Source organism: Piliocolobus tephrosceles, chromosome 14 (assembly GCF_002776525.5).
Source record: "Piliocolobus tephrosceles isolate RC106 chromosome 14, ASM277652v3, whole genome shotgun sequence".
Lineage (NCBI taxonomy): Eukaryota > Metazoa > Chordata > Mammalia > Primates > Cercopithecidae > Piliocolobus > Piliocolobus tephrosceles.
This window is the reverse complement of record NC_045447.1, coordinates 10,615,940-10,632,689: the sequence shown is the minus strand read 5'-3', so window position 1 is coordinate 10,632,689 and position 16,750 is coordinate 10,615,940. Positions and strand designations below refer to the sequence as shown.

General features: G+C 56.5%; 1 protein-coding gene across 3 annotated transcripts; it reads right to left on the bottom strand.

The window, feature by feature from the left end:
* Positions 1-1,021: 1,021 nt before the first annotated feature.
* Positions 1,022-13,131, bottom strand: AK1 (adenylate kinase 1). Of its 3 annotated transcripts, none has more exons than XM_023217072.1 (7): positions 13,023-13,131; positions 8,074-8,112; positions 6,459-6,494; positions 6,114-6,277; positions 5,263-5,379; positions 1,487-1,678; positions 1,022-1,260 (listed from the first exon to the last, which is right to left on the bottom strand). In XM_023217072.1, exons 2-7 carry the CDS (start codon positions 8,078-8,080, stop codon positions 1,192-1,194), a joined length of 585 nt encoding a protein of 194 aa, XP_023072840.1. In that variant the 5' UTR covers positions 8,081-8,112; positions 13,023-13,131; the 3' UTR covers positions 1,022-1,191. The 3 variants fall into 3 exon arrangements, with proteins under 3 accessions (XP_023072840.1, XP_023072839.1, XP_023072838.1); XM_023217071.1 differs by lacking the exon at positions 13,023-13,131 and adding an exon at positions 11,085-11,205; XM_023217070.2 differs by lacking the exons at positions 8,074-8,112; positions 13,023-13,131 and adding an exon at positions 6,828-6,908.
* Between the last annotated feature and the right edge of the window lie 3,619 nt (positions 13,132-16,750).

Here is a 16,750-nt window from a genome sequence, read left to right as displayed (position 1 = left end):
TCTGGTAGGTCCATGGCCGTGGCAATGGACAGCATGCACTCTTCACTCAGTGTGTTCTCATCTTGACCTTGAGGTGGAGGTGAGGGGGACATGGAGTCCGTTTTAGAATTGCAAATGGCTCAGAGAGGGTGAGCTGTGTCCAGGGCAACACAGGGGGAAGTCCTTCAGGTCTCACCCCTGACCATGATTCCCCCAATTTCTTTTTTTTTTTTTTTTTGAGACAGAGTCTCACTCTGTCACCCAGGCTGGAGTACAGTGGTACAATCTCGGCTCACTGCAACCTCTACCTCTCGGGTTCAAGCAATTCTCCTGCCTCAGCCTCACGAGTAGCTGGGACTACAGGCATGCGCCACCATGCCCAGCTAATTTTTGTATTTTTAGTAGATAAGGGGTTTCGCCATGTTGGCCAGGCTGCTCTCGACCTCCTGACCTCAGGTGATCCTCCTGTCTCAGCTGCCCAAAGTGCTGGGATTACAGGCGTAAGCCACCTCGTCGGGCCTCCCCCATTCAATTTCAGTAACATGACTCCCTACCCACCCATGCCATCGAGATGCCCTTTTCAGACCCTCAGAGCCTCTTGCACCAAGGAAGCCAATGCACTGCCCACTGGGCCGGCTGGCGTGGGCTGCCCGCACCGCCCAGGAAGCCCCACTCAGCCCATGACCTTGCTGCCTGTGCAGTCCAGGCCCCGGCAAGGGCCAGGCATGGAACATATGCTCAGAGCGATGGGGGTCAGGGCCAAGGCCACAGAGCAAGATGCAGAGGAGCCCAGGCTGGGACCGGCAGTGCCTGAACATGAGCCCCTCAGAGCTGGGGCCCTGCCACTCAGCACCAGGTCCTCAGGCCAGAAATGCCCTGTGCGAGGAAGGGCCTTGGGCCTCCCACCAGAGCTAGAGGAGGGGTGGCTGGCAAAGGGAGGCTGAGGAGGAACGGAGGGTGAGGGGCTGGGGACTCCTGGCCAGGTGGGCACAAGCACATGAATCAACTCCGACTGGAAGCAGAGAAAAGCAGTAAAACCAAATGTCCTTAGAAATTCCTTTAGTGCTCAGCTGTCCATGAAAACAGGATAAGCGGCTTCCTCCGTCTGTGCTCAGCCGGGCAGGGTGGAGGTGCTGTGCTCAGGCCAGGAGGACCTCGAATCAGGACAGGGGTGGGGTGGGGCTCTGAGCTGGGGAAGCGGCTCCAGTGTTGCTACTTCAGGGCGTCCAGGTGGGTGCAGACCTGGGAGAAGACACTGTCCACGGAGCCCTCAGCGTTGACCTGCGGGGAGACGAGCCGTAAGGGCTGAGTCACCAGGTGGAGCCGGGTGGGCCTCACCGTGGCAGGTCCCAGAGGCCAGGCCTGCCTCCCCGAGCCCAACCTAATTGACAGCAGCCCCTCATTGAACCAGTGGGGAAACCAAGGCTCGGAGACAGGGGCTGGCCTAAGGCCACACAGCGAGCTGAGGCTGAACCACATAGGAACCCGTTTTTCCCGCGGGACCCACCTTGCGCACAATGCCACGTTTCTCATAGAAGGCGATGACGGGTTCTGTGGCCTTGTAATAGGTCTCCAGCCGCTTTTTGATGGTCTCCTCATTGTCATCCACGCGCCCGCTGGTCTCTCCACGTTTCAGGAGCCGCTGGGTCATGGTCTCGGGGCCTGCGTCCACATACAGCAGCAGTGTGGGCTGTCCGATCTGCAGGCGGGCACCATGTGACAGGGACCCCATTCCCGCCCCCTAGGGCCATCTTCCCATCTATGAGGGCCCCAACAGATACCCCCTCAGACCCTCAATCTTCCCATCTATGAGGCCCCAACAGATACCCCCTCAGACCCTCAATCCCTTCCCCAAGGCAGCCTGAAAGACCTTCCTAAAACCAATCTTTCCTGCCACTCCCCTGCTCATACCTCTACCATGGCTCCCCAGAGCCCTCAGGAGAAAGTCCACACTCCTTGCCGGACTCAGAGAGCCTGACTCTCTCTGTTCTAGGCTCTCATCCACCTCCTTCCATGCCAGACCTGTGCCCATGCTGGTCCCTCAGCTGGGAGCCCGCTCCCCCAAGCCTGGGCCTAACTCGCCTTCACCTCAGTACCAAGCGTCAGGTTTCAACTCAAAGCTCACTTCTTCAGGGCGGTCTTTCTGATGCCACCCCCTGCCCCCCAGTACTCCCAGCCTCCTGGAACAGCCTCTTCCAGTGCCTTTATCTTTCCTTAAGCAGGTCTCCCAAGGGCCCCTGAGGCACCTGTCTCACAATTTTGGGGTCCTTTGACAAAGGAACAAGGGATGAGGGAAGGGGTGAGCGGCTGCTAAGTTCTGGGGGGTTCTGAGCAATCTCACTGTCACTGGCACATCATGTCATCCATGTCATCCATGGGACGCCTTGGAAAGGCAAGAGGAATAAGGCTCTGCAGCCCCTGCCTCGCTCAATCCGACCACCACAGCTGCCTGGCTGGGAGGGCAGCCACCCGTGACTGCCACAGCTTTAGGAATGGGATTGGGACCTTCAAGCCCTGCCTCCTGTTTCCACTGGGCCAGCCCCCAAGGCCTTCTGCGCACCTTTGGCCCTGGGCCCCTGTCAAGGCCTTGGGGCGCTGCCTCTCAGGTCAGGCTGTTTCATGCCTCTTTCCAGCTGTGTGACCAAGAGGCTTGCCCAAGGCCACACAGCTGGACAGAGGCGAGAAGCAGCCTGACCTCCGGCGTCAGACTGACCTGGACCCAGGCTCACCCCGCCTTCGGTCAGCTGTGTGACCTGGAACAAGCCCTTTGTCCTCACCTGTGGTACCCATCCTGACGCTCATCCCTAGCCCTGCGTAGTGAAGGATTCGGGGTGACAGCGTCAGCTGCCTTCAGGGAGGACAGTTCCTCCTGTCCAGTGACCCCACACCACCCAGCAGCTGCTTCTATCTTACAGATTACCATGGGGGCAAAGGCGGGCCTGGACCCAGCACTCTGACCTCGACTTCAAGGCCACCTGCCCCTCATCATCATCCATCAGCTACTGAGCTCCCCCAGGGCACAGACTCACAGTCTCTGGTTCATCTGGGTCTCCAGAACCAAGCACAGTAGGCTCTTTGTACATCCCCGGCAGAGGTGGTAAATCTGGGAGAGCCAGCTCAGCCTCTGGGCTTGAGATTCTGGCTGTGGGGCCTCAGTCTCCCAGTCAGGACAATGTAGCCCGAGGAGCCCACACTGGGCACTGCCAGTCTCCAGAAAAGCTCTGGGTGTGAACCGGCCACACTTCCAGGCTGACTCTCCCTCCTTTGGTGAAGCCCTGACGCCCCCTAGTGTCCAGAGCCAAGAGACCAGCTGCCTGGACCCCTGGAGGACACAGCAGGCCTGGGCCCAGGGCTGAGCCTGAGCCTGCCGCCCTCAGCCGCACCTACAACAGCCCTGGGAGGGTGGGCACTTTTTTTTTTTTTGAGACGGAGTCGTTCAGGCTTGAGTGCAGTGGCTATGGCTCACTGCAACCTCCGTCAGCCGGGTTCAAGAGATTCTCGTGTCTCAGCCTCCTGAGTAGCTGGGATTACAGGCACCCGCCACTACACCTCACTAATTTGTGTATTTTTAGTACATGAGGTTTCACCATGTTGGCCAGGCTGGTGTTGAACTCCTGACCTCAAGTGATCTGCCCTCCTTGGCCTCCCAAAGTGCTAGGATTTCAGGTGTGAGCCACCGAGCCCGGCGACTTTCATTAACTCTATTTTCTAGATGTGGCCCTGAGGGTCACAGGTGATACCACACAGCTGGTACGTGTGAGCCAGGCCAGGACATTCTTCAGAACTGTGGCACCTGACGCAGCGTCAGGAGTGAAGTCTGAAGGAATCCAGCTAACCCCCATTTCAGATAGGGAAGGTGAGGGGCAGAGTGGGGTAGACACTTTCCTGAGGTCGTGCAGCCATTCAGAGGTCAGAAAATATGGCCTCCTACCCCCAGATGAGGCTGGAAGCTACGGAAGCCCAGAAGGCCCCACAGAGATGGGGCATGGGAATGGGACATGGGGATGGGAGTCTTATCCTGCCCTAGCCCACTGGGATGCTGGTTAGGCTCCCCACAGCCCTTGCTGACCTCTCCCTCCTAGGCCCTTGCAGTCCCATCTGTTTCTCCCATACAGCCTTGTGACACCGAGGTAAAGGTGTGTGTGTGTGCACAGGGCCGTGTGTGCGAGCATGTGTGCATCCCTGCATATGTGTGCTGCATCTGTGTCATGCATGTAGAGGAGTGCAGTATCCACTGCCGTGTGTGTGCACGCGTGCACATGCCCGGCCTTGTGTGTATGAACTTGTGGGCTTTGTGCATGTGTGTGTGCAAGTGTTCACGTGTGTGTGTGTGTGTGTGTGTGTGTGAGGTGTCTCACCCTGGGAAAGGTGTGTCTGCAGGGTGCCCGTGCTAGGAAGCTCAGGGCTATCATTTTCCAGGCCTGCTCTTTCCAGCCAGGCTCCTCATGACCCCTGGAAGGAGACCGATGTCCCTCCATGGCATTTGCAGCCTCCAGCCAGGCTGGAACATCCCTTGTCGCCCTGCCCACATATTCTGTTCTCCCCACACTGGCCTTGCCTTTCCAGCCCTGCCAATGCTGTTCCCTGACTTTCTGTGTGTTTATGGGGAGCCAAGCCCCACACTTGAAGGGCGCATCCTGTCCAGTCCCCACACCGCCCCTTAAGGCAGCTGTGACCTGGTCCCCCCATTCCCTGCATTTTGCAGATGGGAAAACTAAGGTTCAGGAGGCAGAATGACTGGCCCAAGATCTCAAGCCGTTGAGCTGGAATCTGAGCCCAGGTTTGGGAACTCCCCTGCCTGGCGCTTCCCCTTCTACACATTTTCTTCTACACTTCCAGGAAGTCTTCCTGGTTTTCCGCCTCACCCACACTCCACGAATCAGCCTCTGCTCAGAACTCTGACCTGCATAGCAGCCCCCGCAGGCCCGCCCATGGGGATGGGAATTTTTTTTTTTTTTTTTTTTGAGACAGAGTCTCGCTCTGTCGCCCAGGCTGGAGTGCAGTGGCCAGATCTCAGCTCACTGCAATCTCCGCCTCCCGGGTTCACACCATTCTCCTGCCTCAGCCTCCTGAGCAGCTGGGACTACAGGTGCCCGCCACCACGCCCGGCTAATTTTTTGTATTTTTAGTAGAGACGGGGTTTCACCGTGGTCTCGATCTCCTGACCTTGCCTCGGCCCCACAAAGTGCTGGGATTACAGGCGTGAGCCACCATGCCCGGCCAGGGATGGGAATCTTATCCTGCCCCAGCCCACCAGGATCCCCACTTGGGTCAGTGCCTTACCCGTCGCTCAAACTCTTCTCCTTGCTGCACCTCCCGCGGGTAGCCATCGATCAGGAAGCCTTTGGAGGTATCGACTTTGGCCACCATGGCATCCCGGAGCATGTCCAACACTGTTTCCTGGGGCACAGCAAATGAGGAAGGGGCCATGAGCCTCTCCTCCCCATCCCTTCTCCCGGTCTCTGTTCCAGCTGGTCCTGCCACCTGAAATGCCCTCTCCCCTACACAAATGTCCCAAACAAGCCTCCCCCTCCAGGAAGCCTCCTTGGAATTGTGGAGACCTGGACTGAGTGAATGAATGATGCATTCACTAGACAGTATTCACTGAGCCCCTCCTTCCAGCCAGGTGCTGTCCTGGGTCCCGAGGACATGGCCATGGGACAATCAGACCTTCCCTGCCCTGGGAAGCTCAGGGGCTGGTGAGGAGACAGACACATTCCACAGATGATTTCTCCATTTCCAAGCATGGCACAGGTTGTATGGGAAGAGAAGTGGGGCTTCTGGAGTAGAAAATTGGGGGGGTCTTAGGCCAAATCTGGGGAGTTAGGGAAGTCTGAAAGCTGAAGAAGAATATTCCAGGCAAGAAGGAGTATGGCTAGTTTGAGGGGACAGAGGCCAGGGTGGCTGGAGGATGGAGGGCAGGGTGAGAGTGGGGGGCAGGGCAGAGTCCTGCAAGGTCTTGGGAGCTTCTGGAAGGAACTTTCTGTCCAGGGCAATGGGGAACTACAGAAGGGTTTGGAGCCGGGGGCGGTTACGATCAGCTTTGCCTGTGTGTCGTGGGCTTTGCTGCTGGTGGGACACCCAGTCAGGGCTGCCGTCATCCCCTGCCCCTCTCCCCACCAGGGCCCACTCACCAGCGGAACCAGCTGTCCCTTCTCCATGATTTCCGACAGCTTCTTGCCCCTGGCCGAGCCTGAGCTGACCTCGGCCCGCAGGAGGTCCCCGGTGGAGAGGTGGGTGTAGCCATACTTCTGCACGATCTTCTCACACTGGGTGCCCTTCCCTGAGCCAGGCCCACCTGCAAACGCCCACCCATTCACAAACCCCAAGACACAGGGTCCGAGGAGGGACAGGGGCTGCCAGGGTCTCCCAGCGAGGGAGGGGCAGAGCCCAGGGTGCAGCCCCAGGCCCAGGCTCCCTCCAGCGCCTCCCTCCAGCAAGAAGACCCTTGCTGCACCACCCGCCTGCCCGCAACTCACCCACCACAAAGATGATCTTGGTTTTCTTCAGCTTCTCTGTGGGAGAGAAAAGGGGAGCAGGGCTCAGTCACTCGCTGGACTCACAGCCAGAGGCACCTCTGGAGTCCCAGGCCTGTGCTGGGCCCCAGGCGGAGGGACAGACACCGCTGGCGCTCCTGTCGGGGAGGCAGACAAGTCACAGCCCAGAGTGAGCAGGGATGCGAGTAAGCTCGGAGCCTGGGAGAGGTCTGGGAAGGGAGGGCGCCCCAGGCAGCCAGACGGGCAGAGGCAAAGGCCTAGAGGCTAAGTACTCTCCGCACAGCCAGTGGGCTGGGCTGCCAACCCTCATGGCGCCTCCCTGTGGGTGGCTGGACCCCAGGGGCCGGTCACCTCTGGCCCTCAAATCGTCTTCTCTGCGGGGGTCACTCGAGGAGCAGCAGCCCATGGTCCCGTCCTGCCGTGTCTCCCGGGTCCCCTGCCCTTCCCCTCTCAGGCCCTGGGCTGGCCCATCACCCGCCTCCCCTGGCAGTGCCAACGTGGGCTTAGCAACCACAACATATGTTGCCATGGAGACGGTTGCCGGGGTGCAGGGCTGTGGTGGGCACGTAGAACTCTTGCCCAGAGAGGGTGGTGAGCTTGGCTCCAACCTCTGTCTCATCCCGCCTGCTGTTAGATCCCAGCAAGGCCACAGCCCCACTGGGCAGAGGGAAACTGAGCTCGAGAGAGGCAGGGCCTGCTCAAGGGATGCCAGGACCTAAACCGGAACCCAGGCTCCTCCCCTGGGCTCTCAGGCTCCCTGCTTCCCAGGGAAATAGAGGACCAGGCTGTATCCCACCTTGCTGTGTGACTTAGGAAAGGCCTGTCCCTCTCTGGTTCTCTGCCCCTTCCAGTGAGGGAGTGAGGGTGGGCCTTGGGGCTGGAGGGAGGAGGTGGGCTGGGTGGCTCCCAGGGGCCCTCCCAGCCATGAGGCTGGAGCCCTATAGGAGCTGTCAAGAACGGCTCCTCCGGCGGGCTCCTGTCCCGGGGTGGAGAGGCCGCAGCCCTGTGGCTGTTGATGTTTGGAGCTCAGGCAGCAGCAGCAGCAGGCCCGCCGAGTGTCTTTAAGAGCTGCCCAGGCCAAGGCACAGTGCCAGGGACTGGACGGATGGTGCTGCCAGCAGCTGAGGGCGGGCCCGTTCTGGGCTCTCTGCTCGCCCGCCCGTGTCTCCCTCTTAAGTCCCAGCCCATAGGAGCCAGGAGAGTCCAAGACTTCCTCAAGGCCCACCCTCACTGGATGATAGGGAAACTGAGTCCCAGAGAGGTATGGGGATTTGCCTTGTCCTCATTAGACCTGCTGTTTTGTGTATCTGTGGCCTCTCCACGGGGCAGGGTCTCAGCTCTATAAATCCAGCATAGAGGATGTGTGCTGGGGCCCTCAGGAGCCTTGGGGAGGCCTCATCACTTCTAAAATTAATATTGGAGCTGGCACATCCCGTGAGAGGCCAGAGGAAGATACTGGAGGCTCCCAGCCAGGCCCCCTCTGGCAGCCCCAGAACCTTCTCCAACCCCTCCCAGAATGTCTCCCTGAGAGTGCACCCACTTAACAGTCAGGCACACTGAGGCCCAGGCAACGGGCAAAAGAAGAGGAGGCTCATACCTTCCATCCTGCTGAGGTCCCAGGAGCCGTGTCAATGCTCTGCAAGACAAGGGCACAGGCTGGGGAGGGATTTTCCTCCTCACCCTGACTCACCTTCTGCTAAGCCACACCCAAGGCAACCGGTGTGTGCCAGATCCGACACGCAGTCTGAGGGCAGAGGGGGCTGCTGGTGGCAGGGAAGGCCCAGGATCTTCCCTGAGAAAGTCACCTTGGGAAAGTGACCTTGGAAAAATCACCTTTCCTCTCTGGCCTCCCTGGCTTCACCTGTCACAGAAGGGCAGTAGCCGTCTCCCATCTACCTGGGTTCCCACTGGAGGGGCTGGCACGGTAAGGATGGCACCGAGGGACATAAACAGCGGCCACACAACTGCAGAGCTGCTCCCCTCTAAACTCTCAGAAAACAGGGCGCGAGGCCAGCGTCTGCTCAGATGCCTTGACGACGCTCTCCAGGGCCCGAGGGAAGCTGCCAGGAGGCGGGAGGTGGCCAGAAACTATGTGTGTCTGGGATGAGGTTTGGATGGGGATCCTCTAACAGACACAGAGGCCTGAGGTGGAGGAATCTACAGCAGCCACTTGCATGAACACAGCCCTTTATAAGTTGTCAAAATGAGGCAGTCCCAGGCCCTTCACCTCTACAGGTCCAGCACCCAGCCCCACGCATCGTCCCTGCACCCCCATCCTTTGAGGCTTTACTGCCCCCACCTTGGCCTCAGCCTGCCCATGAGCCCAATCACATCTGCGACCCCACCCTGTGCTGCCACAACCCCAGGACCTCCCCCACCTCAGCCCCCCATCTCAGAATCGCCCCTGGATACCTTTGGCCCCCACTTCTTCGCTCCCACCCACCAGCCCTCCCCAAGGCCACTCACGACCACCACAGCCACACTCCCCTCCAGCCTTGACCTCTAGCCAGCAACCCCACCCACGCTGGGACCTCCACCCCAGGCACCCACAGCACCCTCTCTACTTGGCTTCAGGCTCTAAGGACTCCCGTCCCTGTGCAGGCAGCCCAGGCCTCTCTCCCCAGCCCCAGACATCCAAGCCCCACAGACAGGCCCCAGAAGCCTCACAGGCTTCCCAGGCTCTGAACAGCCCTCCCCGAGTCCCAGTTCCGGCCCCTTTGGCCAAGCCATAGGCCGAGTCAGTGTGAAGGCTCCCCTCTCCTCTCCACAGCCCTGCACAGCCACTACCCAACCCTCCGTTCCCCAGGCTCTCTCCATCTGTCTCCTCACCACTATGTCCCGTGCTAAGCAAGAGGCCGGGCCACTGCCCCCGCCTCCACGTGGGTCTCGAAGCCTCCACACCCTGCCAGGCCATTTGCAGGATTTTCTCTGGCAGGCATCAGACCACATCACACACCCACTTACAACTTTGCATGTGTTGCCCTCTCGGCTCCCAGACAAAGCCTGGGCCCCTTGACATAGTGGACAGGTCCCAGTGAGCTGACCTCTGCTCCCTCTGCAACCCTATCAATTGCCACTGGCAGATGTTGTACCCAATGCCTGGATGCCTTTCCCCACCTCGCTATTGTGTGGGACTCAGGTGCCACCTCCTTCAGGAAGCCTTCCTGGACTCTGCCCTCCACTCCCACACTGGCAGGTGCCTTCTGGAAACCTGCCCTGCACCACACAACCACGCTGTACTGGACCCCTCTTCTGTGCTGTGGGCGTGGGGTCCCACTGACTGGGCCTGGCACAGGCTGAGCACAGGGCTGGGGAGCCTCATTCCATCCTCACTGCCGTCTTGGGAGGAAACTGAGGCATGGGGAGGAGGATAGGCTGGTTCGAGGGCCGGCTAGGGTCCATCTCGGCCCTGGGTTTCTGCTACTCTGGGCCTGGCACCCAGTAGGAGCTGAAGTGGCTTTGCTGATGTCCCTGCTGCCCCAGGCAGGAGTGGCAGCCACTTTTCCTGCTGAGTGTGCTTCAGCGGGGGTAGGAACTGCCAGGTGCCCCTCAGCAGCTGCCCATGGGAGGGGGAGTGTCCTGGGCCAGGAACAACCACAGTGAAGCCCTGAGAAGTGGCCTCGACCCTGTCCTGCCCTGCCCCCTCCTGGTAATCTAAGCCCCTCCGCCCTGCTGGCACCTGCCAATTCCTTGATCTAAAATAACTTGGGTTGTGAGGAGGCCTCACAGAGGACAGGGGTCTAGGATGGAGTTGGGTTACGGGCTAAGCACCCAGGCCTTATAAGGCCCCTGGGTTGAGGCCCCAGCGACTCCTAATATGACTGGATGGTCTGCTAAGGGGTCTGTGGGGCCGAGGCCCAGAGGGACGGTAACTTAACCCCAATCACAAGGCAAGGCCAAGGCAAGCCCAGGTCTTCCAGCTTCTGACCCAACCTAGTCGTTTCCCAGTGGGTAGCAACTGACAAGGGTTCGAATCCCAGCTCCATCACTCAGCTGTGTGACCTTGGGCAGCTGGTGCCCCTCTCTGGGCCTGTCCTGCTGCTGTTGAGGAGTACCAGGTGGCCACTGAGCAGTGCTGCTGGGAGGCCCCAAGCGCTGGCCCTGGGGCTCTGGTCAGGAGGCTAGGGCAAGCTCTGAGCATCCAGGGGGTGATGCACCCAGCACTAGAAGTGGTGTGACAGTATAGCCCCACCAAGCACAGAGGCTGCTCCTGTCCAGGTCCTGTGGGGCAGGGAGCCAGGCCACAGCTCCCCCTCTCTGGGCCCCAGCTGGGACATACCAAGGGCAGTGACCTGGAGCCCCAGGAGTGCCAGCCAGAACAAAGGGGTGACTATCTGGGAGGCTGGAAGGGGCTGCAACACACACACACACACACACACGCACACGCACACGCACACACACGCGCACGGATCCACAAAGGCACAGGCAGCGAGGCACAGATCCCCAGCGTCCGGGGAACAGCCACGCAAACACACACACGAATCACAACCACGGATACACAGCCTCACAGACCCCGGAGAGCCCCGCACCAGCACGCCCCCGCCCTCCCCCGGTGCCGCTGCCCCTCCCCGCGGAGGGCCCCCCAGACACGCTCGGGCACGCACTGACCTGGGGAGGGGTGCGGGTGGGCGCCGGGGCCAGTGCGTGCCCTGCCCGTCCTCGCGGCCGCCGGCAAAGGCGACTATTTATAAGGCTGTCAGCGCGCGGCATGCCGGGAGCCGGCGTTCCCGAAGGCAGGGAGGGCGGGAAGGAGGGAGGGAGAGCGGACCAGGGACCGGGAAGCGGGGCGGTACCGAACCCGAGCCGGGGTGTGCGGCGACACCGTGCCCGGCACCATGTGCCCCGCACCGTGCACCCCCAGGTGGCTGTGCCCACACACGCGAACTACACTTTACAGTTTGCCGAGAGTTTTCCATTGCGATACCCCTACTGTGCCTAAGGTACACTCCAGGGTACAAGGCCAGGCTTTCCCTATGATAGCTGGAGAAACTGAGGCTCAGAGAGTAGTGGCTCTTTGCGCAAAATCCGCAATGGTGGCAGAGAGACGCCAGACCAGGGAGCAAGGGGACTGAGGCATGGACTCAGGGGCTTTGCTGGCCACAGTCCCCAAGCCCGCCCTCAGAGCCTGCCCAGAGGCCCTGGCGGAGACCCACCTGGGACTCCTCACCTGTTGGGAGGGACTCTTGGAGCTTCTCTGGGGCTGGAACTCCCCCAGAACCCCAAAAACCACCCAGTAAGGTAGAAGATGATAGAAAACCAGCCCTGCTCCCCTGGAGCTGCTGGGCAGCTCACTCATCCCAGTGAGTGAGCGCTAGGACGTGGGACATTCAGAAGGCTGTGGATAGCCAGAGAAGGGATTTGTGCTCTTGATAAAAAGAATAGATCCCAGTAATGAGCACTCACCGTGCTAAGCAGCAGATTCCAGCCGCAGCTGCGAATCCTTAGACACAGCAGAGGAACCGGAGGCGAGCATGTCAAATACCTTGCCTAAGGTTCCCTGGTAGAAAGCCACGTGTTTATCCAGCGTTTTGCAGGGGGACTGGCACATAGTAGTAGGTGCTCAGTGATGTAGCTGGGCAGGAATGGGAGCCCAGGCAGCAGCCCCAGATGGTGAGGTGGGTTGAATTTGGAGTTTGTATTATAGGCCCTAGGGAGCCATAGAAGGTATTTGAGCAAGAGAGTGAGACTACCAGGAGATAGAGAACACCTTCAGTGGTGGTGCCTTAGCAACCACAACAGCCAGGAGACCAGGAGGCCTGGGTCTCTGCTACCTGTGATGTCAGATAAATCCTTACTTCTTGGGACCTTAGTTTCCCCATCTGTGGGGGGGCAGGTGCAGTGGGGTCAGAGTTCTGAACAGCATTAGAAGCTGTTTGAAAGGCCCTCTCAAGGGCATGTGCATTGGCACCTTTGGGGAAAGCAATTGACAAAGTAAATCAAAATTTCAAATGGACTGGGCATGATGGTCACTCCTGTAACCCCAGCATTTTGGGAGGACGAGGTGGGAGGATCACTTGAGCTCACTTGAAGCCAGGAATTCTGAGACCAGCCTGGGAAACATAATGAGATCCCGTCTCTAAAAATAACACACACAGACACACACACACACACACACACACACACACACACACACACTTCAAATGCACCCTTCTACTTTAAGAAATTTGTTTCAAGGAAACATGTGGGCACAAATTTGCATAGGAAGGTTTTAAAGTGCCAGCAGGGACTCACTGGGATGATGGCACAGCCAGGGTGGGTGAGGAGTTGGCAACTTTCCCATAGGGTCTGAGTGAGAAAGGAAGCCCAAGTTGTTTGTGGTTAAAGGGACAAGAGGCTTCAGACACACATAGCATTGGTAAGAAACAGGCAAAAAAGCCGGGCGCTGTGGCTCATGCCTGTAATCCCAGCACTTTGGGAGCCTGAGGCAGGTGGATCACCTGAGGTCAGGAGTTTGAGACCAGCCTGGTCAACATGGCGAAACCCCATCTCTACTAAAAATACAAAAATTAACCGGATGTGGTGGCGCAGGCCTGTAATCCCAGCTACTAGGGAGGCTGAGGCAGGAGAATAGCTTGAACGCAGGAGGCGGAGGTTGCAGTGAGCCAAGATCATGCCATTGCACTTCCAGACTGGGCAACAGGGCAACAAGAGCGAAACTTCGTCTCAAAAAAAAAAAAAGAAAGAAATAGGCAAAAAGCCCCACTGTACTCTTCTGATCCCACCTGCATAAAAATGACTTGAGGTCATGCGCGATGACTCATGCCTGTAATCCCAGCACTTTGGGAGGCGGACACAGGAGGATCACTTGAGGCCAGGAGTTCAAGACCAGCCTGGGCAACATAGTGAGACACTGTCTCTACTTTTTCTTTTTTCTTTTTTTTTTTTTTTTTTGAGGTGGAGTCTCACCCTGTCGCCCAGGCTAGAGTGAAATGGTGTGATCTCGGGTCACTGCAACCTCCGCCTCCCAGGTTCAAGCGATTCTCCTGCCTCAGCCTCCCGAGTAGCTAGGATTACAGCCATGAGCCACCACACCTGGCTAACTTTTTGTATCTTTAGTAAAGACGGAGTTTCACCATGTTGGCCAGGCTGGTCTCAAACTCCTGACCTCGTGATCCACTGTGTCAGCCTCCCAAAGTGCTGGGATTACAAGCATGAACCACCACGCTCAGCCTCTCTTTTTTTATTATTATTATAAGTAGTAAATTTAAAAAAGACTCTAAACATGCAAGTATGTGTGTGTGTATGTATGTGTGTAAAATCTATTCTCAGACTTTTCTCTTTTTTTTTGCATCTTAACTCTACAAAGTTAAAATTACATTGTCTTACAATCAAATTGAAAACATCTTAGAGTGGGTGAAATGAAACAGGACAGAGAGGGCAGGTGTGTGCCTACGACCGCCTGGTTAGAGGTGACACTTCCACTTCCTACTTAAAGGCTTCCCCAGGCTTTTTTTTTTTTTTTTGAGACAGAGTTTCGCTCTTGTGGCCAAGGCTAGAGTGTAATGGCATGATCTCAATTCACTGCAACCTCTGCCTCCCGGGTTCAAGAGATTCTCCTGCCTCAAGTCCCCCAGTAGCTGGGACTACAGGCACGTGCCACCACGCCTGGCTAATGTTTGTACTTTTAGTAGAGGCAGGGTTTCACCATATTTGCCAGGTTGGTCTCGACCTCCTGACCTCAAGTGATCCACCTGCCTTGGCCTCGGCCTCCCAAAGTGCTGGGATTACAAGCGTGAGCCACTGCGCCCAGTCCCCCAGGCTTTTTTTTTTTTTTTTTAAGAGACAGGGTCTCACTGTGTTGCCCAGGCTGCAGTGCTATGTCAAAATTATAGCTCACTGCAGCCTCAAATTCCTGGGCTCCAGCAATCCTCCTGCCTTGGCCTCCCAAAGTGCTGAGATTACAGGTGTGTGCCACAGTGCCCAGCCACCCAAGCATTTTTGTTTTTCCATACAATGAGCGCATATATATATATATATATATATATAAATAACAACTTTAACATGGATAAATCTTGAGGACATTATGTAAGCGAAATAAGCCCGTCACAAAAAGGCAAATACTGTATGATTCCTTTACACTGAAGTATCTAAAGGAGTCAAACTCATAGAAAAAAAGTAGAATGGTGGTTGCCAGGAGCCGGGGAGGATGAGGAGGGGAGGATTGCTGTTTAATGGGTACAGAGTCTCAGATCTGCAAAATGACGAAGTTTTGGAGCTCTGCTATCCAACAGTGTGAAAATTGTTAAGATGATTAATTTTATGTTATGTTTTTTGTTTTTTTGTTGTTGTTGTTGAGATGGAGTCTCGCTCTGTGGCCCAGGCTGGAGTGCAGTGGCCGGATCTCAGCTCACTGCAAGCTCCGCCTCCCGGGTTCACGCCATTCTCCTGCCTCAGCCTCCCGAGTAGCTGGGACTACAGGCGCCCGCCACCTCGCCCGGCTAGTTTTTTGTATTTTTTAGTAGAGACGGGGTTTCACCGTGTTAGCCAGGATGGTCTCGATCTCCTGACCTCGTGATCCACCCGTCTTGGCCTCCCAAAGTGCTGGGATTACAGGCTTGAGCCACCGCACCCAGCCGTTATATATTTTTTACCACAAGTTTTAAAATAAAAAAAGTAATTTTTTAAAATTAAAAAACCAATTTTAAGTATCTATTTTATTTTATTTGCATGTGAACTATGGATTTTCTACCAATTCTGGAATATTAACGTTTCAGAATTTTATTTCCCAGGTATAACCTAAGAAAAGAAAAAAAGAGAGGAACAGAAAAACTGGAAGAGGGAAAGAAAAAAGAATTGCTTGGAGCCTGGGGCCTGGGTGCCGTGGCTCACATCTGTAATCCCAACACTTTGGGAGACTGAGGCAGGAGGATCGCTTGAGCCCAGGAGTTTGAGACCAGCCTGGGCAACATAGCAAGACCCTGTCTCTACAAAAAAAAAAGTTTTCATTATCCAAGTGTGATGGTGCCTGCCTGTAGTCCCAGCTACTTGGGAGGCTGAGGCTGGAGGATTGCTCAAGTCCAGGAGGTCAAGGCTACAGTAAACCGTGATCACACCAGTGTACTCCAGCCTGAGACACAGAGCATGATGTTGTCTCAGAAAAAGAAAAAATTGCATGGAGGAAAGATCTGGAAGATTGTACCCTAATAGGACTCGGCAATACCCTCCCTTTCTATCTTCTATCATTTGTATTGTTTTATGATCAAAAAATCTAAAAACAGAAACATAAAAATGAAACCAATTTTTAAAAAATATTTTAAAATATTTTGTAGCTTGTGACATTTAGGAACAAAATTAAAATGAAAATATTTTGGTTAAAGAAAAAATTCCAGCTAGGCACGGTGGCTCACGTTTGTAACCCCAGCACTTTCGGAGGCCGAGGGCAGATCACTTGAGACCAGGAGTGTGAGATCACCCTGGCCATCAAAGTGAAACCCCACCTCTATTAAAAATATAAAAATTAGCTGGGTGTAGTGGTACACGCTTGTAATCCTAGTTGCTTGAACCTGGGGGGCAGAGGTTACAGTGAGCTGAGACCGCGCCACTGCACTCCAGTCTGGGCAACAGAGCAAGACTCTGTCTAAAAAGGAAAGGAAAGGCCTGGCGCGGTGGCTCACGCCTGTAATCCCAGCACTTTGGGAGGCCGAGGCGGGCGGATCACAGGTCAAGAGATCTAGACCACGGTGAAACCCCGTCTCTACTAAAAATACAAAAAATTAGCCAGGCGCGGTAGTGGGCGCCTGTAGTTCCAGCTACTCAGGAGGCTGAGGCAGGAGAATGGCGTGAACCCGGGAGGTGAAGCTTGCAATGAGCCGAGATCGCGCCACTGCACTCCAGCCTGGGGGACACAGCGAGACTCCGTCTCAAAAAAAAAAAAGAAAGGAAAGAAGGGAAAGGAAGAAAGGAAGGGAAGAGGGGAGGGGAAGAGGGAAGGGAAGAGGGGAAGGGACGAAGGGAAAAAGGGAAAAGGGAAAAGGGAAGAAGGGAAGAAGGGAAGGGAAGGGGGAAGGGAAGAAGGGAAGGGAAGGGAAGAGGGGAGGGGAAGAGGGAAGGGAAGAGGGGAAGGGACGAAGGGAAAAAGGGAAAAGGGAAAAGGGAAGAAGGGAAGAAGGGAAGGGAAGGGGGAAGGGAAGAAGGGAAGAGGGGAAAGGAAGAAGGGAAGAGGGGAAAGGAAGAAGGGAAGAGGGGAAGGGAAGAAAGGAAGGGAAGGGAAGAAGGGAGGAAGGGAAGAAGGGAGGAAGGGAAGGGAAGAAGAGAAGGGAGGGAGGGAGGGGAGG

Excerpts from the sequence above, each read along its gene's own strand:
- AK1 (XM_023217070.2), bottom strand. The coding sequence starts at position 6,882 with ATGGGCTGCTGCTCCTCGAGTGACCCCCGCAGAGAAGACGATTTGAGG. Across the intron at positions 6,278-6,458 it reads CAAGATCATCTTTGTGGTGG|GTGGGCCTGGCTCAGGGAAG; the intron begins GTGAGTTGCGGG and ends GGGCGTTTGCAG. Across the intron at positions 1,679-5,262 it reads GAGAAGAGTTTGAGCGACGG|ATCGGACAGCCCACACTGCT; the intron begins GTAAGGCACTGA and ends GCCCGCCTGCAG.